The sequence below is a fragment of the Nestor notabilis genome, unplaced genomic scaffold, assembly GCF_000696875.1.
Source record: "Nestor notabilis isolate BGI_N333 unplaced genomic scaffold, ASM69687v1 scaffold6748, whole genome shotgun sequence".
Lineage (NCBI taxonomy): Eukaryota > Metazoa > Chordata > Aves > Psittaciformes > Psittacidae > Nestor > Nestor notabilis.
This window is the reverse complement of record NW_009939514.1, coordinates 42,288-68,461: the sequence shown is the minus strand read 5'-3', so window position 1 is coordinate 68,461 and position 26,174 is coordinate 42,288. Positions and strand designations below refer to the sequence as shown.

Genomic DNA, 26,174 nt, shown 5'->3' with positions numbered 1-26,174 from the left:
GGGAAGTAAAGATGTAGAAAAAACTGGTTTTCAATTGAAAGAAAATGTTTTCTGAGAGAATGGAGTTGGAGAAAAAGAGGAATATAAATAGTGTGGTATAAACCATTTGGTGTGGTGGGTGGTTAGTTTCTGATGACAGAGCTATTGAAAAAGTATTAGTGCAGTAGGTTAAGTTGCGAAGTCCTTCCCTCAGTATCGTGAGGCCTCTCAGGAATGCAATGGCTTTAGCTGGGTTAGTGACTCAATGCACTCCAAGGTGCTGTGTTTTTGTGTCAACCGTCGTTCACTGCTGCTTGTTAGTTCCCTTCAGGGACTTCGTTGTCAATCTGCCTTAATCAAGTTTTCATGTTTTGTCATATTGGTTGTGATAGTTGCTCTGCGGTAAGTGTGTAACCAAATCTGGTGATACTGTTGACATCTTTGATCTTGCCCACACTGTGAATCAAGGTTATGTGATGGTTATGCCAATAATAAAAAGGGAATCTTTGACTGTCTCTCCTCAGCAGAGTTGCTTTGATGATAGAGGAAGGAAGGGAGAGGAAATAAACCCCCACAAAGTATTCTTTTACTTATCTAATTATCAAATTGTTATCTAATATTGAAATGATCTAATAGTGTCAGCAGAATTAGGAAAACGGAATGTTATATTTGTAGATCCCAGGTTTAAAAATCTATTGATTTAGAAGTGAAATAACTTACTGCATTACGTTTTCTGCCTGGGAGCTGCAATCCATCTATCAAACCTACATGACCATTCGCGTACCAGTCAGAAGAGGCTCAACAGTGACCATGTATGTATGGTAAAAATGTGTATGTAATCAGTCTCAGGACTAAAACTGAGGAGGAGGTGAGGTAGAGTCCCAGGATCGGTGGTGTAACTGCGCTGGAGGCTGAAGGCTGAAAAGTAATACAGATATAGCTGATGGATTAATGTGCTTTCTTTGTGGAGCTCGTACTGAAAATGACTATTGAAGCTACATTTGAATTCTGGTAATCGGTGAGAAGAGGTATAGCAAATGAACAGAAAGATTAATGTACTCTGGAGAAATTTTGACTGAAGTAAAATTTCTGCTTGGTGTGGCCTGTTTTTTCCTGAGCTGGAACAGAATGATATCGTGTACTTAATTTGCCCAAAATGAATTTTAATAGAAGTAGATCTCAGTTTCTTTCTTCCTTTTTTTTTTTCCCCACTTTTTTTCTGAATAGGTTATTGATAAATACACTTTTTTTTAAGTAAATACTTGCATTTTCTTCTAAGAAGGTGATATAAATATAGCAAAGAGTATATGGAGACTTGAAAATATCTGTATTTAAATAATGCAGTGACTAGTTTCTTCTCAATATCACTGCAACATTGGGTCATAAAGCTCGCTTCTTACTTATAATGTATTCTGTGTTGTATGTTTTACTTGAGGAAATAAAGTACTGTTTCTGTCCACACTAGTTTGAATATCAAATTCTAGATGGGGGAGAGAACTGTACATGAGGGATAGGCTTATCTGTTGCAAATCTTGGTATGTCTTCTCTGGAAGGTCCTAAGTCATAGTTTATCAGTCCAAAATTTTTCTTCTTAAAATCTTTCCTCTAAAAGTCTAACCCTTATTTTGCTAAGTGCTGCAGATCTGTTTTCCTGTGCCTGCAGCATGATAGCTCTAATGCCTCTAGTGCTGCTCGTAGTCAGGCTGGGCAACTGCAGAGTGCCATTAACAAGGTCCTTGGAACTTTCATTGCTTTTAATGTGAGGGCTGTCCAGCTGTGAAGTTTAGGGTTATCCTGTTGCCCTTGTTCACTGGACAGTACGAATCTGTAGCTGAGCTCAGAATTTCAAATACGTCAGAGAAATGGCAGTTTAGAAAAATGGACAGAAGGATAAAAGAAGTTCTCTTTTCCAGTCTCCTCTTTCTCCTAACCACTTTGGGTTAGAAGGGTTCACTGAAGTCACTTTGACCTGTTGCCAGAAATCATGTAGTCAGTGTGTAGTTTAGAAGGGTCCACTGACTGAAAATGGTCTGTATGTTGCCCCATACCGTGAGTTTTGGGAAGAATTTGTGACCCTGTAACAAGTATAAGATTGAACAAAAGAGCAAAATGCATGACAGTAATGTGTGATAGGAAGCAATTGGGAGAAATCAAGGACATTGCTTATGTCATAGGTTCCTGTGCTAGCCAAGTGTTTGTTAATCTCCTATATGATTCTAAGAACTGGGCTCAAGCTGCAGAAAAGGACCAGCTAACTTCTCCCATCGTGGCCTCTAAATACTTGATATGGGGGAGAACTGCCTGTCTGACTGCAAATCTGGCTGCTGGTTTGGCTGCGAGTGTGGGACCGTGACAAGATAACAGGCAACTGAGAGTTTAATTCCATTAGAAGCCAGCCCCACTTCACTTCTTGTCCCTAACTGTGGCTGATCTCCAGTGCTTAGAGCAAGTGACAGAAACCCTTAGATGCCAGAAATATGCATCAAGTGGTGAAAGAAAATTCTTGTCCTTTACAGGTGACTCTCAGAAACCCTTATGGCATAAGAGAAATACAGTAGAAGTCCAGGGCTAACCAAATATACCAAAACATCTAATAAAAGTAAATGCCTAATAAAATAATCTAGAATACCTCATAAAAATCAATATCTAATAAAACATACCAAATACCTAATTAAAAATAAATGCCAAGATAAAAAATAGTTTATGATGTCAATTTTTGCCTGCCTCTGACTGGAGCAGGGAGCTAAAGTGGTCTGACTCCTTATGATGCAAACCTTAGACTAGTACAAAAAATACTTGCTAAACCAGAACCTAGAGATACATTCACAGCAAGGCTGACAGTGGGGCTAGTACCTAACCTCAGTTGCTGATATAGGGTTTTATTTTTGGAAATAATCTGTCCGAATCTAATAAATGTAATCCTAGTAACTGTGGTCTGTGAGGCTTTGGTAGATGGTCCAAACCTTTTCTGCAAGGTTCTAGGGTTTAAGATGGGCCATTCTTCCAAAAAGAAGGACTACTGATTTCTTCCAACAGTTTGTCGGGTTCTGGTAAACTCTTTCACCAAAGATAGATTAAAGAGGAAGCACAGGATGAGCATATCAAAAATATGCCTTGCTTCAGCTAGCTTTATTCACAGATTGATGCTATCACTGTTTGGTTATGGTTGGGTTTTTTTTTAGGCTTGAGCAAGCATTTACGAGGGGGTGGAAGGTACAGATGAGTATAATGCTAAAAAGAATAGAGCATGAGGGCTGGGGGATGAGATTATAGGCATGTTGTGTGGGGGCCAGGATTAGGACAGATGGTGTCAAGCATTGTGAGAAGGAAGAAGCACAGGTGAGTTGGGGGTTTGTGAGAGTGACATAGAAGGACAATGGAAGGTATGATGCACAAGAGAGGTTAAGATGTGAGTTTGATACACCAGAACCAGCTTAGAGATTTTGCTGTACTGATACTTTCTTCATCTTCATCTCAGCCACAGACTGGTGAACTTTAACACAACTAGCACCGTTTCTGATAGTTCTGCTGGTTGAGGCTGCTGCAGATCTGGCTGTGCAATCACTAGATGGGCAGCTGTCAGTTCGGTTGGTTTTTAGCCATGCAGGCAGTGCCTCTTTTGAAACTAAATTGGCACAGCTAGTGCTATCAGCACTTGGGACTGTAGACTTTGGGGCTTTTCAGTCTTTTATTGCAATTGTCTTGTTGATGTATGCTGGTTACCTTTTGTTAATCTTTTCTTCACACTTGCGAGGAAACAGCAGAAACTGCTCTGTTGTGCTAAGAATTGATCCAGATGTAGCTGTTAATTAAATGAAATATTCTGAGGGGTTACCAACCCAAATGATAGCTTTGCATCGTTGTTTTTGATGTTGGATTGTATGTGTTTAACTTCCGAGATGATTCCTGACTGAGAAAAAATATAAATGCCCCAGCAATGTGGGTATTTTCCACCTTGTCATGCTGTGTTGAGAGCTTGTATCACCATGACAAGGCTTATTAGATTAGTCAGTATTCCATTTCTCTTGATTTCCTCTGTCTGCCGCCTTTCTGATACTCTAAAGGTTGTATGGATGTTCTTGAAGTTTTCTAATATAACTTGTACGCAGGAAAGAATTACTGCAAAAAGATGTTTCTTAAAAACTGTGTCCAGTGCTAGCTGCAATCAGCTTTACTCGGGGATAAGATGTGCTGTTTCCATGGCAGGAAAATTGTCGTGTCACCAGGACACATAATTTTAAGGAATTCCTTCCTCCCTTTGTCTAGGGATGAGGAAGAAAGATTGTAGTTCTAGTTTGTAGCCTTCTCTTTCCTTACAAAACTGACACCAACCCTGAGGAGCAGCTCCCTCTACAGTCGCCGAATGAAACTCAAAGTTGGGTCACTGCGACTCTCCCGTGCTCTGTCCCGTCCCGTCGCTTCCGGCTGGACAACGGGGTTCGGGGTCTCTGCAGAGATCTTCTTTCCCGAATCTCTCCTGTTGCTTCCCGTATTGAAGTGCATATGGATGCTTTAAGTTGGTTTGCTAGGAGAAACGTTTGAAATGCAAAATGGTGCCTGGAATACCATTAGGGTTGGACTCTTTTAATAGCAAATAAAATAAATAAGCAAAAATAACAAATAAAATTAGCCCCTTTGGGAAGGGGAAATAGAAGCAGCAAATAAAGGCAGGTCTGTGAGGACTGGCTGGACTTTGTTTAAGTAATACCTCAGATTTGTGAAAGAATAACAGTAAAATGGTGACGGCTAATGTTGAAACTGTAAGTAAAAAAGTCAAAAAAATATCTTTAGCCAGTACAGTTCAGTCCTGTGAAGCTAAATTTTTATTATAAAAAGATTTTCAGACTTGTCTCAGTACATTGCAGCTATTTACATATATTTGATTAACATTTTAAAGCAGATTCCTTAGTGTCTTTTTTAGTTAATGTGAGCTTTAATTTGTATTTTTAGACTGCTTTTTCTCAACTCTTCATTTTTAGCCTTGTTTGTACACCCAGCTGTTATAGGATTTAATATGCATCTTTCTCAGATGGCTGCCTTTTCTCTGTAGGAGTATAGACACGCTTTATAAATTGATTTTCAAATATGATAATTTGATGGATCAAATTGATGGGACCAGGACTAAAGGAATGCTTTACAAAAGCATTCACATTTTCAAGGCCAGGTTGGACAGAGGGGCTTGAAGCAACCTGGTCTAGTGGAAGGGGTACCTGCCTGGGGGAGGGGGGGTGCCTGTGGTAGGGGGTTGGAACTGGATCAGCTATAAGGTCCCTTCCAACCCAAACCAGGCTGGGATTCTATGGTTTGTTCTTTATTAAGTCCTGATCACACCTGTATAGTTAACATGCAGGTTTTTCTTCTAAGTTTTCCCATCTCAGATGTCTGAAGAAATATTAATATTTGACCTTTTAAGGCACAATTGGTGGGCTTTAATATGCTTGTTTGCTAATATCAAACCAGTGTTTCCTAATGACTGTTTAAAGTGTTGGTACTGAAGATCTACTTTGATATAGACAGGTTGCTGCAGCATTTTCATAAAGCCCCAGGTATCTTTCGCTTTTGTGACTATCCTGCTTATCTCTTTGAATTAAGGAGTAGATTTTTCTCAGAAAATGGTGGTGATGGAATCAAACTTTTCCTTGGTGTTGAGAGAGACTGTGCTGCTGTGTGTGGGTGTATGGCTATATGCAGAGAGCTGCTCAAAGCTCATTTCTCTCCATGGGGATAACTGGCTGCATACCAAACTGTGGCCAGGAGAAGCAGAAAGCAATGTGTGGGCAGACTGTATGATCTTTTATTAGCACCTTCATTCTACTTCTGCATTTTCATCTATCAGTTAACACTGGTTCCATCACATCATTAACTGCTTAGGTTTCTCATTTGAATCATTTTATGCGAGGGAGAATGTGATATATTTTTTTTTAATTATGTTTTGATGTGTGTACTTAATTTTTTTGGTTGCAAATTACAGATTTAAGACTGCAAAACACTAAAAATATGCTCCAAAACATTGAGTGACTGCCTATCCTTTCATAGAATGAATTTAGACTAACAGCAATGGTAAACTTCTTAACTGTTGAGTCCCAATTAGAAAGCTTAAGAACATGTAAATATTGCCCCAGGTTTCTGGAGTCAGATTGTTTTGAGTAGGACAGTTAAGTTGTGTCTCATGGAAAAAAATTACTTGTAAGTGGAACTCTGATATTCTGCGGTGTGACTAATCATATTGATATTGATTGAGTTCCTAGGGATTGTATGAATTGGGTTAGGAAAGTTTCAATTTTGATTCCCAGAAGGTAACTAAGGATATTAAATTCTTCCTGTGGTGCCGATTACGACAAGTTAAAGTTTTTAGGTCTTTTGTACTTTGATGATGATTTTAAAGCTTGTTTAAAAATAAAGTACAAAGACAAAAGCAATTATCTGTAAATGTGGTATCATTCCAAATAGTTACATTGACTTTATGCTTTGTTTTTGTTGCACTTACAAATCTATGCAAATTATGCAAAAAATGTTGCTGTGATCTGTTGTTTTGCACTTTGACATAAAAGTCACCGCTGGGAAATATTAATATTCTAACTCGAAGTACACATGGATTATCTAATAAACTTAACCAGGGGAAGTTTAGGTTAGATATAAGGAAGAAATTCTTTACTGTGAGAGTGGTGAGACACTGCACTGGCACAGGTCGCCCAAAGAAGTGATAAATGCTCCATCCCTGACAGTGTTCAAGGCCAGGTTGGACAGAGCCTTGGTCTGGTGGAAGAAGTCCCTGCCCATGGCAGGGAGGTTGGAACTAGATGATCTTAAGGTCCTTTCCAACCCAAATCATTCTGTGATTCTATGAAATACTGTTATCAGGTTTTATGGTATGTTTGATCTGAAATGAGGGCTGTTACTCTGTGATTGCGACACCTTTCTTTTATCCTGGTATAAGAATGGCTTTACCAAGGCTGCATAAATGCAGATTTCTGTACCTTTTGCCTGTATTCATGTGCTGTTTGGCTTTGCTCTTTTAGATCTGTTTTTTCAAGTGTGGATTCTCCAGCCAAGGTCAGCTCCATGGAAAACAAACTTCTTCTCAAGAGCAAAGAACTCCAAGACGTCCAGGACAAGTGTTACAAGGTATTTATTCATGCGATTGGCCATCTCCATTGCTCCAGGAATCTGCAACCACTGTATGTCCAGGGATCTGTCAGATGCTGCTGATCATCCAGACTCGTGGTGGGCAAAGTGCTTTTCCTTCAGTGAGGTGGCTTCCTGTCCAATACAAAGGGAAATGAATTTAGGCCATGCTGTTGCTCTAGATGCTTTTATCTTAACAAGAAGTGGCTCTGGATTTTAAACAGTCCTTTTCTCAGCGTGACACAGACGACTGCTTCTTCCTGCAGGCCGTGCCTCTTCGTCATACGCACAATTACAGCAGTACTGTTCTGAGGTTCTCTTCCTAACTCATCAGCTTCTACTTACATAACTGTTGTCACATCACTGGTTATGGTGAACATCTTATAACAGTTGCTGTGCTCCAATAAAGGGAACCCAGTGGAGTCTTTTAAAACTTACTGCTTGTACGAGACTTTTATGAGAGTTTGTTTACTTTTCTGCCTGCTCTGTTCTGGATTTGACCATTTACTCCTGACAAGGAGATGGGGGGAAACCATCTTCTGGTCCAGCATGGATTTGGGATAAGGTTAAAGTGACCCATCTCTGCAAGTCAGGTGAAAAATGATTGTGTCTTCTTTGCTAACTGGGGTTCGAAGAACGACTGAATATGAACAAGCAGCTTGAATGAATGGGGTGACTTAGACTTACTACTTGTCCTTAAGAAGAACTGTGCATTCCTGGAGCAGAGACAATGGTATTGGAATTTAAACACCATTTGGAGAAGCATAGCTAGCAGTCTCTTGGAGACTAAATTCCTTACAAACAGAGCTCTGAAAGTAGCAGTTAACAAAGCTTTTGAAGCCCCCTTTGTAACCTCTTGATATTTATTGCAGATGGAGCAGGAAATGACGCGGTTGCACCGGAGAGTGTCAGAGGTGGAGGCTGTACTTAGCCAAAAGGAGGTGGAACTGAAAGCCTCTGAGACCCAGCGATCCCTCCTGGAGCAGGACCTGGCCACCTATATCACAGAATGCAGTGTGAGCCCTTACACCAGTCCTTTCAGCTCTGAAGGCCTGATATCTGGTGGTCTTTGCCTTTCTCTTCCCTCATGGTTTCAGTGGGGTACTTGATGGAGAGAAAATGATATGTGAGAGGATATCTGTTGAACATGGAGCCCTGAATTTGTTTGCAGAGGCTTGTTTGATATTTGTATTCAAACTTTGCTTCATGGTCATGTGCTTAGAACATACAGGAATAACTACTGTCCTGGTCTTGCTGAAACTGTCTGTGATGTTTGTCTAACTGGCTGTGCTGGAACATGCTTGGGTTTGAATTCTTGCGGGTTTCTTAGCCAGAAGAGGATGTGGCCTAATCAGTGACAGGAATTTTCAAGGACAAATAAGAGGATTAGTGGTGTTGCTTCTATCTGTGGTATTGAGTTCAGACCGATCCAGTTTCCCAGCACAATGTCAGGGCTGATGCTAGGACAGGTGCTGTTGTTCACGTAGAATATAAAAATGAGGCTGTAAAACCATGTCCTCAAAGATCATTTGGCATTTTTCATGGGAGCTGGAATGTCTGCCTACTTGTCCTGGCAAGATTCCAGTGAGGATATTTTCATTCTAGTTAATAGTCAATGTGTTTTGAGTTGGATATAACATTATGTTTCCTCTCTTGTATGAACAAAAATCCAGATAATACTTTTGTTTCTGAGAACTGAAAAGCATTTCTGATGGGTTGATTTGTTGGGAAGCAGATCTTAAAATGGACTGAGTGATCTTCCAAATGCTACTAGGTAAAGAATAGAATTCAGTTTGTATCTTTCTGTTGAAGAATTACACACAGCTGATAGGAGGACCACTGCTCTGTCAAAAATATGCAGGTAGTAAGTGTGGTGAGATGTAGAAGCAGTTCTCTGTTCTTTGTAGAATGTTAACAATGATTAAAGGATTTAATTTACTTAACAGCAACAAGGAAAATGGTAGTAACATGAAGGATTGTATCTAGGTTGCGAATTAATAGTGCTAGATAAAATGTAGATAAATGTTGTCAATAATGGATGCCTTTTGTTTTTTGTTTGTTTTGTTTTTTTGTCTCTAAACCTGATGTGAGGAAGTAGAGATTTGAACTAAGATTGAAGTGTAGTAAGCAGCATTTGTAAAATGGGCTGCAGATGTAGCACTGGCCATGGATTTCTTTAGGGTTCCATCACTGTGGCCTCCTTTTTTTTTTTGGTGCCTCCCTGCAGTCAAGGAGGCATTTGTGTAGCTAAAGATCTTTTTCTACAGCCATCTGAAAAAACAAAGGCTATGTATTGAACATTTTGCTTTCTGCAGAGCTTAAAGCGAAGCCTGGAGCAGGCACGGATGGAAGTGTCTCAGGAAGATGATAAGGCACTGCAGCTACTTCATGATATCAGAGAGCAGAGCCGAAAACTGCAAGAGATCAAGGAACAGGTATACCTGCTTCTGCGGGGAGCAGGGTGGCTATCTGCAGATAGGCATTCTTGGCATATTGTAGCTCTGTTGCCAGGATTACGTTTTATGTTGATAGGCTGTGATGATTTCCAGTCTGTGTGTTTTCACATGGTTTCTTAAACAAAATGAGGAGGAACAAAATACACACTTGTGCCTATTGCAAGTAAGCACAAACTCCAAACTTCAAGTTTTTCTTTTCCTCATCCTCAAAGTACTTTGTCTATAAAACCAGCTGAGGAGAAAGCTGCCATGCTTTAGTAATATGCTGCATTGGAAATGAACTATCCATTTTAAAGGTTCAAGCTATACAGATTTTACAAGTTACTGAATCTTTACCTTGGGGAGAACTGGGCAATCCTTAATTTTATGGTGGGATTTTTTTCTTCTTTCTTATCTGGCCATTTAAAATCCTCTAATAGTCTTTCAATATAGAATGTGTGATGCCTAATTTAATCTATTTGCAAAGTAGATGTTCATAATTTTTCACCACCAGAATAATGTTGAAAATTCACTAAAGCAGGCAATTGTTCATAAGAAAAAAACAATATTGCAATTAAATGAAAATATGGTGACAAATGTGGACATTTTAGGATGTAAAATCCTGTCTATAAGACAGAACCCATTCAGTTTTATGAATTACTAGCAACATATTGTTGAGAAAAAGAAATTGAAATTTGCTATGGCATTCAAACAGTTATTTGCAATTATCTGTTGTTTTTCATCTTCAAAGCACTTGACAAATATTAACTGACTAATTTCATAGTGTTTGAGACAAGAAAACCCAGAAACCTTGGTAATAATTCTCTAGACATGAGCAGCTCTTATGTAAAAAGTAATGAAATGCAAAAACAACTCTCTGGATGTAGTAGGCCTCCATAGACTTCTACAGCATTCTCCCGTTTTATGTAATACGAGGGATCTAAAGCTCATTAATCTGTGTTCTGGTGCTTTGGTAGTGAAATTGCTTTAAATATTGAAATGTGGAACATTTTTGGTGAAGATAAATACCAATAGATTCTTAGGCAGTACAGACACATGGAACAGAGGAAAAATAATGCAAGTAGTTTTTAATCACGTATTTTGGCCCAGAATTTCTTAACTTGGCTTGCGAAGGTTTACGATGAGGTGAAAATGCTGCTTAGGTCAATGAACGAATCTGCATTTGCATGACTGGGGTGGTCTTCTGAGCCACTTGAAACCCACGTCCAGGAACACTGCAACAAAATAGGCAGAGATGTTTTTGCTGACTCATGCCAGGAGGTGGATCTTAACCATTAAAGACTTGGATTGTTTTTTGAAGTCAAAGGGAACTGGGAGGTGAGATGGAAGAGTCCATTAGAGTATTACTGTTGAAAACATGAAGCTTGGGAAAGAATGAGTAAAACTAACAGCAAACCAGAATCTTCAAAACCCAATAATGAGGCATTTGGTATTTTTAGGGCAAGACTGTAGGTTCACCTTAATCCCAGGTACTTGAATAGAAAAGTGTGGTGGGTTTGTGGACTTTTTTTGTGGTTTGTGGGCTTTTTTTGTGGTTTTTTTTGTTTGTCTGTTTTGTTTGGGGGTGTGTGTTCATTTTCTGTTTGATTTGGGTTTGATTTTTTTTTTTTAACTAAATCTTTTATTTGATAGTTACTTGATGAAGACCTGTATGAATGGATGAACTTGCAACAAACCAGAACCTCTATTTTTTTGAAAGGCCTGCCCATTTGTATGTCTTTTGCGTCAGGTGTATGCCCTGAGCTTTGCCTGTCCATTAATATGCACTTAAATTCATCCTGATAGATTTTAAACTATGCCCAATGCATAGGCAAGAGGTATTTTTCTGTCACCTTGGGTGATGTGGCCTGTTCCTCTGACCTGAGCATGAGATTCATTCAAAGATAGTCTTGCAAATGTGAAGAAACAAAAACCCCTGAAATATTACTAAATATCTCATCTTCTTCCTTCTTTTCTTCCTCTCAATTCTCCTCCCTTCCCAAACACTCATTTTCACAGTGGCAACTGTAGTCATACCTATAATTCTTTGGTCAAGTGTTTGCTGACATAAAAGATGTGTATTTTAGAAAGTCTTGACAAATTATGATTTCTGGGCAGAACATGTATTCCTTCAAAGCACTCTGCCTTTTTTTATTCGCAAATGTATTTGCATGAAATGAATATTTGAGTTAATTTATGGTCACTTGTTATAAAAAGGCTCTAATTCTTTCCAGCAAGAAAATACCATCAGCCATAGAGAGAATAACTGGAAAGAGTAGGTCCCCTGTCTGTCTTACAAACTGGAGAACCTATTTGGGGATTATGAACCAAAGAGCCATTCTGCCATGCTCCCCATAGTAAAGCAATCTGTTAAATCTCTACATGAGCTCTTCATGTTGCTAAAGAATCACACCTGATATTAGGGTCAGGGTTGCGGCAATCACTTGTCTAACTAAAGACAGCTGGCTGTCTGGAAGGAGTGGTGCAAACCTGATTTTGTCATGAGACAGTTACTCTTTTGAATAGGGAGGTAGTCAGGCATATTGTAAGATATTAAAATGGAAAGAAGGATAGACTCCCCCACTGTCAGTCCTTCATAATCTTTTTTCCTAGCTCTTGATGTGCATGTTTTATGCTTGTTCCTTCATAAAAAAGATTTCTTTCTTTGTTCATTTGATTGGGGTTTTGGTTTTTGGTTTTGGTTGTTGTTTTATTTTTTGCTTTAGAATAATTTTATACAATGTGTTCTTACAGGACTTAGTAAGTGCAAAATAAACATAATTAAAACCTGTTTTTCCAGTGAAGATATGAGAAGCCATCTCATGAGCTTGTCTCAGTTTGAGTGCTATGTCTCATTGAGACAGTCAATTCAGTTGTTCTTTTCTGCTCCCACCTTCCCTATCCAAATGCCCTCTCTTGTAGTGTCCTGCATGGGGAACCATCATTTTTGCCTATATAAGCAAATATCTTCTATGGGCAATGTGAATTTTAGACAGTTTTTCTAAGTTACTATTTGATTTTAGGTTGTCTCCCATCCAGAGCAATAATGATCCTTTTATCAAGAGAAAATAACTGAAGACTAGAAGCCACAGTGTGCTACCCCTCTGCTTCTCCTTCCCTTTTACCCAAGCTGTGCAGATCTGTGGCAATTGTCATGTTATCAGCCTGAGAAAAATATATCTTGGAGGAGCACCTGAGCATTTAGTAGAAACTTCAACTCAAAGGCACATTTCTGTTTCAGAAATTAGAAATGTAATTTTTATAATTTGTATGTGGATGTATGCATGTGTTTCTGCAGTGCAGCCACTCTCAGAAAGTCAGTGTTTTGACATTATGGGGTAATGACTTAAAAATGGCACAACTCAAACCAGAATACAATAGATAAGTTGTTTTATTTAGCTCTTACTGTTTTATTTTGTACTTTACTTTTCTTTCACATATTCTTAAATGTGCCCCTTGCCTGCAATCAGTATTCTGGGATCTGGTGCCTCAAGTATTTCCCTTATTGCCTCTAAAATCTAATACCTTTTCCTTCACTTTCACAACAACTGCAGGAATACCAAGCTCAAGTAGAAGAAATGAGGTTGATGATGAATCAATTAGAAGAGGACCTTATTTCAGCTCGCAGACGTAGTGATCTTTACGAATCGGAATTAAGAGAGTCCCGACTGGCAGCTGAAGAATTCAAACGTAAAGCTACAGAATGTCACAACAAACTGCAAAAGGTAGTTTAGGTTTCATGGCGGGGTGTGTGTCCCCTCCAAAGATCAAGTGGTTTCTACAACTAATACAAAATGTCTTTCAATTGTAGCCTTGAAATAATGTCGTTTATACCTTGTGTAACTGCTTGTGTTTAAATCGCATGAGGTGATGATTCTATAGGAGGCCAGCGTATTACAACCTTTCCTGAGACTATTATATGTTTTATACTTAAGTTACAGGTTAAAGATCAAGGCAAAAATGAAGCAGGAGAGTTGTATTCCAAATTGGAGAAGGTATGTTACTTCAGTGTCCTGGAATCTGCTTCCTGGGTCTTTCATATTAATGCACAGAAACTAAGAGTGTCTTAGGCTAGTCAGTGCCATGCACAGCCTCACATCCCTCTGATGTTTTTGGTTTTATTTTATTTTATTTTATGTTATTTTATTTTATTATCTTTGTGTGATTCACTGTTCTGATTTGATGTAAAGCTGTGTCTGGATATCCTGTTCTTAATGGGTTGTGTTCAGAAACTAGTGCAGTCTGAGTTTGCAGTTAGGTTAGTGATACATAAGGGTTTTCTTTATAAATAAAAATAACAAATGAAAAATAAAAAGAATCCTGAGTGTTCTTACACTGAACAAGCTACTTGGTGACCAAAATACAGGATCAGCCAGAAGTTAGTATAATGGGAATAGACTTGCCAAGTAGCATTTTGGTGTGTTGGAATTTATAAGGAGAAACAAAACTTTTTTGGGAAGTGAATTAAAATAAATATGGTATCAGAAGTAGAGAGCATGTTTTCCTTTTTGGATTTATGACACTCTTTTCCCCCATCTTTTTATTGAACTGTAGATCAATACAGAACAGCAGGCCAAAATCCAGGAGCTACAGGAAAAGCTGACAAAGGTAATGTCTGATTGGTGAAAGTGCATTTTTCCACAAGATTTTCCAGTGAAACCTTAATGCAGAGGAGGGATCCACTTTGTTTTATCCTCAAAAATAGAATTAGTCATAGCATGGGGGATGTTAAGGAAAAGGGGGTGGGAACTGGTATCTGAAAGCATTGGTGTTTTCTGTATGCTTTTGGCTCTTGAGACATGTCAACATGAAGCTGAGTCAGAACTAGAGTAGTGTAGAGAAATTCTAATGTAAAAGGCCAGTTTGGGTATCCTGTATGCAAAGACTGGTCCCTGGCTTCTGAAAAGAAGGTTCACATGTTTTTAGCTCACCAGTAAAATACATGTTGGACTTGGTTTAGTCTGCCAGTATACTGTTTTAATTGCAAAATCACCTTCCATTCAGTTATTCACAGTAAAATTGGTGAATGATAAGGATTCCCAACAGAATTAAAATCCCTTATCAATGTAAGCTGAAGGAAGTATCCACTGTCTGATGCTTGCAGTTGTGGTCAGTCTGTCACTTAAGGTGGCACTGTATGAACAGTGGGGGAACTTCTGTTCTTGGGATATTTCAGCAGAGAAGAAATAATAATCGTTATAATTCACTGAACTTTTCAAACTTGGCACCTGGTGAGAGAGAGCTTGTTCAAGGTTTAGTGATCTAGAATATGAATATGAGGCCAAAACTATGTAGAAACAGTGCTTCTAATATTTCAAAACAGTCATATTTTAATCCCCTCTCCTTTCCTCCTTTCATTAATTCTACCTAAGGCAAACAGGTTATCCTCCTAGTGTTTTAGTAAGAGTATTTTGTGAGTACTTCCCAAGAACTTCCACTGAATTTGGGAGTAGACTTTCAGTATAAAGAGACAATTAGAAACTTGCAGTACAGCAAGACAAACATATATATCTCTTGGATTTTCATGGGTTTTTTGTAAAACAGAAAAGAATTACATAACCGAAGTTAGAATTTGGGTTGCTACATGCATTTATAGGTTGTCTTAATTTTAGGCTGCTAGGCCAAAGTTCTGTAGCAGTTTTATTCAGAATGTTGACCACCTCAAGGTTAGGAGCTTTTCACAGACAAGTTTTTTTGTGTGTGTTTTTCTTATAATACCTTCCCCACCTCTCATTGAACCTTCAGGCTGTGAAAGCCAGCTCAGAGGCAACTGAACTTCTTCAGAATATCCGCCAAGCAAAGGAGAGAGCTGAGAAGGAGTTAGAGAAACTACAGAATCGGGAAGATTCAAATGAAAGCATGAAGAAGAAATTGCTTGAAGCGGAGGTGAGTGCAGAATGTCTATCTAGAGTAAAGTAGCTATTGGGGTGTGTCTCAGTTTAGGAACCCTCATCTGGATGACTGTAAACCTTCTGTATTCCTGTAGTAACTATTCATGCAAAAATGATGTTAGACATTAATCCAGTTTTAATTAAAAAGCTTACATTTCTTTGAAGAAAACTGAGAGGCTTTTTGTTTTCAGCGAGGAGTCAATAAAGATGTGGTTAACATAAGGGATTTGAGGCATGATGAGGATTTCAAACCTAAAAGACAACCATATAGTGACTGCTTCAGCTGACTTCTAGAAACTACTCACTGCTTTGTGGTAATGCAGGGTTGGTTAGTCTAAATGCAGTTAATAATCGCTCTACAGGAACGGCGCCATTCTCTGGAGAATCAAGTGAAGAGATTAGAGACCGTGGAACGAAGAGAAAACCGTCTCAAGGAAGATATTCAAACTAAATCTCAACAGATTCAGCAGATGGCAGAAAAAATTCTGGTGAGCAGAGGTGAAAATGAAAGATGAAGGGTAAGAGTTTGTAAGAAAGGGGTAGGAAAGGAACAGAAGACAGAATTGCACTGAATAATGTGGAAATTGTTGAATGAAAGGATTTGTTTCTTATACCAGTCATACCGGAGAAAGCTTCAGCACTGAAATTACATTTGCACCTTTAGTTACAAACTCACTCCTGTACCTGTAGTCTTAATACTGCTTGAAACTGCTAGTTTTCTCAGTGGGAGCACTTTTATGTCAACGTAGTCATATTTAAATAAATTACCTAATGATTGTTTCAGAAGTAAAACATTCTCAGGACAGGGTGCTGCACCAATAAAAACGTTGATTATCTAGCTTTTAAACTAAATTGCAAAGGAATTTAGAGGTCAGATCTACTTGAAATGCTTACATCTTGAAGCAGAGAGAAATTAGTCATCTAAACTGTTCGTCTCCAGAGATAATATTTGTCAGGAATCCATTTTCACCCACATGCCTACTCTGTTGGCAATTTCTTGTTTCTCTTCTTGTTAAACTTATTAAACCTTCAGAGCAAGTTGGTTCGTCAGTCTACAGTGAACCAAGCAGAGGGTGTTTTGAATACTTTTACTTCCCTGGGACAGGAAGTATAATTTTATAATGGAATAATTAAATTAATATTGTGTTTCTCATGAGCTCTTTTTTGTGTTGCCAATACGACAAGGAAAAAAAGATTTGATTTTACTGGTAGCAGTCCTGAGCGTAGACACACCTGAGGAAAGCCAAAATACAATATGTATCTATGTATGTATATATAGAGAGAGATATACATATAGATAAATATAAAAACTTATATAAATAATTATATTTGGAGCCAGCAGATGACCCATACTTGTTCTGGGTAATAGCTGCATATGTGGATTTTACCATCAGAATGTCTGAGTGCTCTCAAGAAAAGGTAGCATCAGTTCCTTAGTAGTGGTGTTTCTTTCAAGTTGTTTTGATAACATGAATGCATGGTAAGTGGGAGACTGGTTTTACTGGGCACAGAGCCAACTTTATGTTTAGAAATAGTGTAAAACTTTGAATTGTTTCATAAGCCTCTTGTGTATATCTGTGGCTTGTTCCTTGGTTGTGATTACTTTCTCTGTGGAGGAAAAACTGGAAGGGAAGGCAGAAATATCAACTAATTGTTTTACACTGGGGGATATGTTTAGCTCTTCTTATAGATAGTTTCCATGGAGTTCTGACAGAATGTTGGAAACACACAAAAGTATTTTATAAGAAAGTCAAATAGGCGTTGAAGAAATAATCCTACAGAGTCCTTCCTAGTCCCTTGCAGCTCTGCTCTGGGAGCACAGGGTAATAGTTTTCTTTTTGTTTTCTCTTCTACCCTGTTTGTTCCCTCAAGTTGTTCTCTTCAAACACTTTTGATTTTTCCTGGTATGGAAAGTACAGAAAGAACGGAAGGGAGGTGAAGATACAGACTTGCATAGAATAAGGTAGAAATTCATAACAAGTAAGAAACAAGTTAGAGAAGATACTTAACTACTGCTCAAAAGTGTAGACAGTTGTTATGGTGCTAATAACAAAGCTAGTGCTACATCGAGAATAGTAAGTGGTAACTGGAATGGGTAAGAGATTACCTTTTTAAACCCATAGTGGCTGCTAAGTGCCACTGCAGAAATTGGTGAAGCTTCTGCTACAATATGAGCAGTCTGATGCTGGTAGCTTTGAAGCTGCTGCTGATCTGGTTCTCTGATTCTCTGCCAGGACCTGAAACGTGTGGGCTTCTGGGGGAGGTGAGTTGTCCCTCTTGTTGCTGGGAGACATATTTCAATTGCAAAAAGCAGCAATCTCCATTCCTTGCAGAAGTGTTGGGTACCAGGCACTGTAGATGACCTACTTTTAGTGAACCTCGTCTTTGATTCTCACTTCTGGAAAAAGAAGTCTATTGCAGTTAGTGGATCAAAAAAGTCTTTGTATGTTTTCAAGATGAGGAAGATCAGAAAAGAGAATATGAAAAGAGCTAAAGTAGAAGTATCAGGAAATTTTCCTGTGCTATGCAGTAACGAAGGCAGACAGGAGGGATGCATCCCCAGACCTGAACTGGTGTATGCAAGAATCAACCCAGCGGTAGTGAATGCCAGACCTGGATCGGCCTCTTGGTTTTATGGAAATTGTTGGAATGACAAGTAGGATGATGAATGAGCAGAAAGTTCTAAGCTCAACTTTTGTGAGGTGTTCTGTTGAAAGGTGATTGTAGATATATCCTGAATAATACAGTCAGGCAGCAGCAGAAGCTTACTTCTGAGATACAATATCATTTGAGTCCTTGTGGTGCAAGGCACAAACTGTCTGATGTGAAGGGATTAAAACCATTCTGATATGTTCTACCATACATATTGCATTCTGCACTTTTCATTTTCCAAGCAATTCATAAATAGTTATTCTGACAACATTTGTCTGAGGAATATAGCAAAGTAAATACTATTCCCACTCTATGAATGTAGAATGAAAAGCACAGACAGCAATGCCCCATTATTGAGGTCTTCTGTGAGAAAACAAGTGAGAGACCTTGTTAAAAATAGATCTGAACTTCCTGTTATTGCCGCTGCAGCTATAAAGTGTTTATAACTGCATGTTTTCACAAAATGTCCTTGGCCCATCTTTGGGAATATTTTACTGAGAAATAAAGATGCTTTCCATGGAAGTAGAAATGTTTGTCTACCAGTGTACCTGCTGTACTGTAGATGGGTCAGCAGCAAGATGCAAAGCTTAAAACTGCAACTCTCGCTGTTCTTTCACTATAGCAGCCCTGGTCTTGGGATTTTTGGAGTGTGAAGCCTTAAAAAAGAGAATGAATTAATGTTTGATACCTATGTAACATGTACACCCAGCACCTACTATTTCTTTGTGTCTGAATATGAATGTGTGCTGCTTTTAGGAGCTGGAAGAAAAACATCGTGAGGCTCAGATCGCAGCACAACATCTGGAGTTGCAGCTGAAACAGAAGGAACAATTCTATGAGGAAAAACTCAAAGTAAAAATATCTTCTTATCTTCCTACAAGCTTCTGTGGGTAGAATAAGTTCAGGGAAAAACAGTTGCCTTTAGGCTCTGATTGCTTTGTCTTATGCTTATGTCTATGCCTTATGCTTATGCTTCTGCCTTCTTGCTTACCACTATTGAAATGTTCAGAGCTTAATGGAATCTGAGTTTTTTTTTCTAGACCATGCCACTGTACCTTATCTGTCTTTAGCACTGCATTACAACAGATGGCATTTGAAGTCAGAGCTATAGGAAGGCAGTTTTTGATTGTAACTTGACTATTGCTGGCTAAATAATACTTACTTAATGCTACTGGATTTCAAATACCGAAAAAGCTTTCGGTTCGTACTGGTGATTTTCTATGCGTATCCACACAGCCTACCTGCAGGGTTTAAATTCAGCAAATACTAGAGCATTTCTGAAATTCCATTTTCTTGGAACTGTAACATCTGCCAAGAAGCCACAGAAGCCACCCACTTTGTTTTTGTCTTTTCCAGGGTAGCATAAGACTTTAACAAACAGAAATAGAAGCATAGGCACCCCCTAAAATTAGGAGAAACAAACTAGGAAATAGGAGTGCATACACTGGCTAAGAACCTGCAGTATGTCGGCCAGTAAATGCATTTTGTAAGAATCTTTGTTTCTACTAAGTATAATCTGCTTTCAGCAGTCTTTATCTAGTACATTTACCTAGGACTTTAATTCTACATTTCAGCTTAAATGTGAGAGGATGTAGTATTTACAGGAGAGAAGAAATTTCTGTGGGAGAAATATGAAGGGAAGAAAAATAAAAAGAGAAGAAAGAAGGTTTCCTGGCAGACCAGAGCATGTGATAATCAGTAATGAGAGGAGAATGATAGAAAACAGGAAGATCAGAGGTAGATGCTGGAAAGTAGAAGTTTTCCATGAAAACCAGAAAAGGGACTGGAAAAGGAATTAAAAGACAGAGCCAGTGTATTACAGGGACGTATGATACAGGATTTAGTAGGAGGAATCAGGAAGCCAGGTGAAAGAGGTTGAAAGGGATGAAAGAGGACATGGGATGTTTTTAACTGGAACAGTAAAAAATATGCCGTGGTGTCCAGACTTTATGCTTTTGTCTTTGAAAGAAATCGCCTTCAGTTTAACAACTGATTTAAACCTCTGCACGTACACACATAACATGCATTTTCAGAAGAATCTAACAGTTACTTTAGTCCTGTTCCTAATAACAAGTATTCATGCCACAAAAAAGTCTTTTACTTAGGTGTTTCTTTTGGTTTCTCCAACTTGAAGAATTAATGGGGTCTCAGTTGCCTTCTCATGTGTGCTTACAGAACCTACAAATTACTTCTCAGCCATGTAGGTAGGATGGCCAAAGAATGTGCACTTCCTTACTTCCTCTACTATACATAGTAGGGTATAGAGTTGTTCTGTTTTCTTTTGCTTTAGTCTGGAATATTTCTTGAACACAGTTTATATGACTTAATAATTCAAAACCATCTACAGTATCTTCACATCTTCGTAATAATTCCATCATTAAATTCAGTCTTCAGAGAAAACTGAGGGAGTGCACTTTTTTGGAGTTTGCTCCTCCATGGATTTCATGCAGCTGCATCTTGGCTTTAATTTTGCTTGAGATATGATCAGTTGCTTAAAAAAACCTCTGTCTATTTTGATGATTTTCTTTCTGCTTGCCCTTTGCCCAGCGAAACAGATATAATTTAGACAAAAGAAATGTCTTCATTTAGGTGTTGGAAAATCAGATGAAGAAAGATCTTGCAGATAAGGAAGCACTTGAGAATATGCTCAGAAGACATGAAGAAGAAGCGCGTGAGAAATGTAAAGTCCTGGCTGAACAGAAGGCGGTACGTGTAGTTGAATTGGAAATCAAAGCGTCTTAAGAGTAGCTTTCTGAGGCTCTGATTTCAAGCAAGATAATCTTGTTTGAGGTTTTGTAGTGCTGCTGAGCCATTTTGAAAGAAATCCACTGCTTAATATTAATTTTAAAAGACATATTTTTAATTCAAGGTATGTTCAAGTATGTTTTCTTCCAAGAAGCCATGTGACTTGCTGTGTAGCGACCGTTTTGTGCATTGATAATAGAATGGTTGCTTTCTCCTAATATTAAAGCAGTAGAAGGTAGTTGTACATAGCTCCAGTAATTGCACCTCTGGTGCTGTTTTGGGCACTTGATTGGTTTTCTTTTTCTTCTTTTTGTTTCTGGAAAAAGTTCAGACCTCTTTTAAACATTGTTTTTATTAATCCCTTGTGTTGGGCAGTCTCAAAGGCACATTGCTCTATTTCAGATGATTAATGCAATGGATTCGAAGATTCGGTCACTGGAGCAGAGAATAGTGGAACTGTCTGAGGCCAATAAACTCGCCGCAAATAGCAGCCTCTTTACCCAGAGGAACATGTAAGTATAGCAACTGCAATCATACTGGGCACTACTGAGCAGTTCTCAGCAAGATGATCTTAAAGGTCTTTTCCAACCTAAATGATTCTCTGATACTTAATGTAAAAGTGGTTCTTTTCTGCAGGATTTGCTATGCTCTATGCTTGTTTTTCAGTGATGCAAAAATACACTTGTTATTCCAATAGTTGTTGTTCACTGTGTATTTTGTGTTTCCTCAAACATGACTAGGAAAATTGGTTTGTATTTTAATGTTTACTTTGGAGCCTTCCCTAAGGCTGGTGCTTTGTGCAGGTTTACCAACCATGTTAAATGAATACTAATAATTTGAATGTCTAAAATACCTTTGGAGAAGCATATATTTCTCTTTTAAACATACATATTGCTAATAGATTCAGATTTGCTTTCTTGGTTCCTGTGACAGTTACATGATGTTGAAACTGAAAACATTAAACACCTTTCTTTCTTTCTTTCACAAACATTCCATCCTGCCCTGGTGGGTGAGAAGACGAGTAGGAAAGCTAGATTTTTAAGCAGAGAGTTTTTTGCGTGTTTTTTAATTACTGATTGCAAGAGTGGGATATTTTCTTACTGAAATGGGCAGAAGTAATGTGATGTAGGAGATACCCCAGCTTCAGGTTCAGAATGCTGCTTCAGTTAGTTTTGTTCTTTTCCAAGCCCAGATAGTACTTACTCATCTCTCTATTACCTTCTTAGCTTCAGCCTCTCTTTAGTTCTTATCAGTGACTGGTGTAATAGCCAGTTCAGTGGTTTTGGGGTATAATACCGCTCAAAATCATCCGTCATGTTGAATCACTGTGTAATCAGCAATTGTTCTTGTGAATTCTTGTTTATTAAACACAGAGGAAATCTTCTGTGTCAGATCTTTTTGTATGCCTGAGCTTTATTTTGCTTTGGTCCTTATAATGATGTTTTGACTTCATAAATGACTTGAAGGCATTCTACTTCAAGTATAGGAAACAGCATGGATTAATTGATGTGTCTTGCAAAGCAGGCTAAAATAGTATATGCTCTTACAGAGTTAAGAGATTCATCAACTTTGCTGCCTGCAGAAAGGTTTGCAGTGTCCATCAGCTGCTGGAATGTCAAGTAGTGTCTCTGTGGGAAATGGTTGGATAGATTCATCTATAATATTGAATAGGACCAAGCAAGGATGAATTTTGGCAGAGAGCTGCTTCAGTTTTTTCCTTTCCCATGGTGATTATGCCTCCAGATATGTAATGGCTCCAATTTTTGTTGTATTTCAACTGTCTGGCAAGTTATGAGCAGCCAAAGCCTGAGCAGCCAAAAATATTCACAGAAATAACAGAGAAATGTAATTGTGTTGCTTTATGCTCCAGATGACCTCCAGTTAATCACCCAGAAAGTTTGTTGAGGCAGCAAAAGCCTAACTTCAGTCCAAAATAAAACAGACGTGTTGTCTCAACATGTACCTGGGAAGCATACACAAGGTCTAGTGTCACAGTCATTGGTGCTGAACTGAGTGTAAGAACTTAGCTGAGGTAGATGCATCCTCTGAGAGCAGGGCTCCTGCCTGCAGATCCATAGAAAACAAGAAAAAAAACCCTGTAACATTTTAACATATGGCTTAGAATAGAATATTGAGAAGACATATTGTCAACGAATATAATTTTGCAGGATTGGTGGAAGATAGTACAGAAATAACAACATTTTAAGAGAAAATTGCTTTATTATGCATGCAGATAGCTAATGAATTTGTGCTTATTTTGTGAATTGTGGTGGAGAATATGTATAAATCTGTTGTTGGACTGTAATCCACAAAAGCTACAGCTAATCTGAGCATGTTTGAAACGGAGAACTAAAGATTAAACCCTTCGGAGGAGAGGGGAACTCTGCTAGCTTTTGGTCCATCAGGATCTGAGGAAACTAATGATTGTCGGGCTCCTGAGAAGATAGCTCAGTAAACAGCAGGGAGTGAAATAACACCATTTGGCAGTTCTGGCTGGCAATAACCTACAGAGGTGTATTAAAAACAGAGAAAGGTGAAAGGGTGGTTTTCATGTGATGCTCAGAAACGTGAGTCAGAAAACTGAAGTTCTATTATTAGTTTTGTTAAGTCTTCCTATTTGATCTTGGGCAACCCACATAATTTCTCTGGGATAGGATTAATAACAGCTTATCTCACAGTGAACTTCTTAAAATACTAATTCATTAATATATGTAGAGTTTTGTGAGACTTCTAAGTAGAAGCACACAGGCAGAACTTTCCAATGCTTGATAAACCGATTCTAGGAATTGTAAATAATGAAGAAAGACCTTTGTTTCCTTCTTGTTTTTTGTTTTCTTTTTTAAATGTTTTTATGAGGATATCCGTATGGTAGTAATTAATCATTGCCAGATCTCAAAGTTCTTATGAGCGCAAGCAATTGTTTTTGTTTGCTTTGTAGACTAAGACTTTGATCAGAGACAACAAAACTTCACTTTAATGTCAGTCAAGTCCTAGGTCCATTACAACTTAAAAAATACCCAACAAAACAACCTACAACACACTACCCTCTCCCCAACCCCTCAACCATAGGGGTTCTCTTTCCACAAGGAAATACAATGTGTGTAAGCAATTACACTTAGCATCTATCTTTCCTGTACAGAAAGACATGTAACAAGGAATTGGTGAAATCTGAACTGTAGGTTAAATATTGTTGCATATTGCTCTGTGCCCCATTAATTTTTCTGTGCAACTTTCAGACATGGATCTCTGGGGATATGTTGATGAATACACTGGTACATGGATCTCTTGCAGACAGGAATAAAGAGTTGCCTTTATTTTTTATTTTTATTTTTTAGTTGGGATGTAAAATTTAAGCTATAGACTTAACTATTCCACTTTATAGGAAACTTGTAGTATATGCTTCCTTACTTCACCCCAGTGAAAGGACATATGTTAAGGACATTTTGGGTTTGTCACTTGTGCTTTTCTCCTATCAGGAAAGCCCAAGAGGAGATGATTTCAGAGCTTAGGCAGCAGAAGTTCTACTTGGAAACACAGGCTGGAAAGTTAGAGGCCCAGAATCGAAAACTAGAGGAACAATTGGAGAAGATGAGTCACCAGGATCACACCGACAAGAACCGCCTGCTGGAGTTAGAGACAAGGCTGCGAGAGGTGAAAACTTGGGTTTAACCCTTCCAACCAAACTTACTTGAATGCACCCCGTTTTGAGCATTATAGTGAGAACTAGAATTAAGTTGTTTTAGTTCTGCGTGTCATAAAAAATGGTATTTTAAGGTGTAATTAAACCCATCGTTTTAAAATGGCTCATTAGAAAGAGATAAAAGTACGAAGGATTTGTCATTCTTAGATGTAACAAAATCTGAGCCTTTAAATCATCTTGTTTTCTCAGAGCCATATTTATGTTTTGCTCTACAATATCCTTATAAAGCTGTTCAGCAAGAGTGGTTATGGGGTAAAGGGAAAAATCTATGTGCAATGACTAGCATAACCATAGCCTTAGAATCTACAGAACAGAAAGCAAAGGACACAACAGAATTGCTGTAAGAAAATAGCAGACCTGTTGATTCACACACATTTTTCAGAAGTTTTCTGGAAAGGAAACCTAACAGTAATATGAAAATATGATTTTTTAAAGATTTGTGAGCTCTGCTTCAGTTTTAGGTTTGTATCAACTAGTTTGGATCCACTTCAAATCTTCTTTTACCTTCTCCAGTCTCAGTTCACTAATTTTCAGCTAAGACTGAAATCTTGCCTTTAGCTAAGAGGGTTGGACAACCAACACATGTCCTTGTTTGACCAGAAGTTGGTTTGGACCACTGTGAGGTTTCTGGCAGGCTTGTCATGCATCTACAGCACAACAGACAGATTCACTTGGGGTAAAAGACAGCCTGAAGAAGGTGCTATGGTTTGGAATTGATTTTGAGCACTGAGATCTGTTCTGTTGCTGTTCATTTTCATTCATTTCTGGAAATGACATGTTTATCCCTGAGTATGCCTCAAGAAAACCTTCAACTGAAGCCATTCAAATAAACCCAGAGTCAGACGATCCGGTTGGTTTCTTTAAAAATAATCTGAAAGGAAAATGAAATAATGAAAGTCAGTTGCAAAATGTATGTGATGTTTACGTACACGTAAAGATAAGTATTGACGTTTATGCCTAAAGATTCTCAAATAAAGATTCTTAAAGAGTCTCAATTTCAGTGAAGAAAATTCATCACAAACTACTTCAACATTTATGCTTTTTGTATCAGTGTTTGGTATGTGGTATTTGAGTCACAGCTGGAACTATTCTTGTGCCCTTGTTGTTGTTGTTTCAAAATACCAGGTTCTTTTAACCTTTTTCAAAGCAAACTGGTAGTTTCTAGGTAGACAAAGCTGCGATCTTGACTTAAGCAGTCTGTCAAGATGTGATTTTTGGGATAGACATGTCAATGGCTTAAAGTGAGGTCTGAAATGAGATTACGTTGCCTATATTTTATATTTGGATGCTACTGTTTTTTTCTTCAGGTTAGCCTAGAGCATGAAGAGCAAAAGCTGGAACTCAAAAGGCAGTTGACAGAACTGCAGCTGACACTCCAGGAGCGGGAATCTCAAATCACTGGGCTGCAGGCTGCACGGACAGCCCTGGAGAACCAGCTCCGTGAGGCCAAAACTGAGCTAGAGGAGACCACAGCTGAGGCAGAGGAAGAGATTCAAGCTCTCACGGTGAGCCCTAAAATCTCTACTATGAGCTATATATACAGATCAGAATTACATAGGTGCATGTTTCATAAAGGGGTTAAAATGAAGTTATACTATTTAATTTTTAATTTTCAGAGCAGGGTATGGATTGTGCCTTGTGTGATAG

The 26,174-nt window shown here is 38.4% G+C and overlaps 1 protein-coding gene across 2 annotated transcripts in view; it reads left to right on the top strand.

Annotated features, from left to right (window-relative positions):
* The window catches only part of CIT (citron rho-interacting serine/threonine kinase), a 71,416-nt gene that overhangs the window by 16,568 nt on the left and 28,674 nt on the right, over nucleotides 1-26,174 (top strand). The window contains exons 10-22 of one of the 2 annotated variants that reach the window (XM_010019900.1): nucleotides 6,999-7,104; nucleotides 7,977-8,120; nucleotides 9,420-9,539; nucleotides 13,094-13,264; nucleotides 13,481-13,534; nucleotides 14,094-14,147; nucleotides 15,285-15,425; nucleotides 15,793-15,918; nucleotides 18,839-18,934; nucleotides 20,672-20,788; nucleotides 21,230-21,339; nucleotides 24,304-24,478; nucleotides 25,835-26,032. In XM_010019900.1, coding sequence (XP_010018202.1) covers nucleotides 6,999-7,104; nucleotides 7,977-8,120; nucleotides 9,420-9,539; nucleotides 13,094-13,264; nucleotides 13,481-13,534; nucleotides 14,094-14,147; nucleotides 15,285-15,425; nucleotides 15,793-15,918; nucleotides 18,839-18,934; nucleotides 20,672-20,788; nucleotides 21,230-21,339; nucleotides 24,304-24,478; nucleotides 25,835-26,032 — 1,612 coding nt within the window. The remainder of the gene's footprint in view (nucleotides 1-6,998; nucleotides 7,105-7,976; nucleotides 8,121-9,419; nucleotides 9,540-13,093; nucleotides 13,265-13,480; nucleotides 13,535-14,093; nucleotides 14,148-15,284; nucleotides 15,426-15,792; nucleotides 15,919-18,838; nucleotides 18,935-20,671; nucleotides 20,789-21,229; nucleotides 21,340-24,303; nucleotides 24,479-25,834; nucleotides 26,033-26,174) is intronic. The other variant, XM_010019901.1, reaches the window with a different exon arrangement.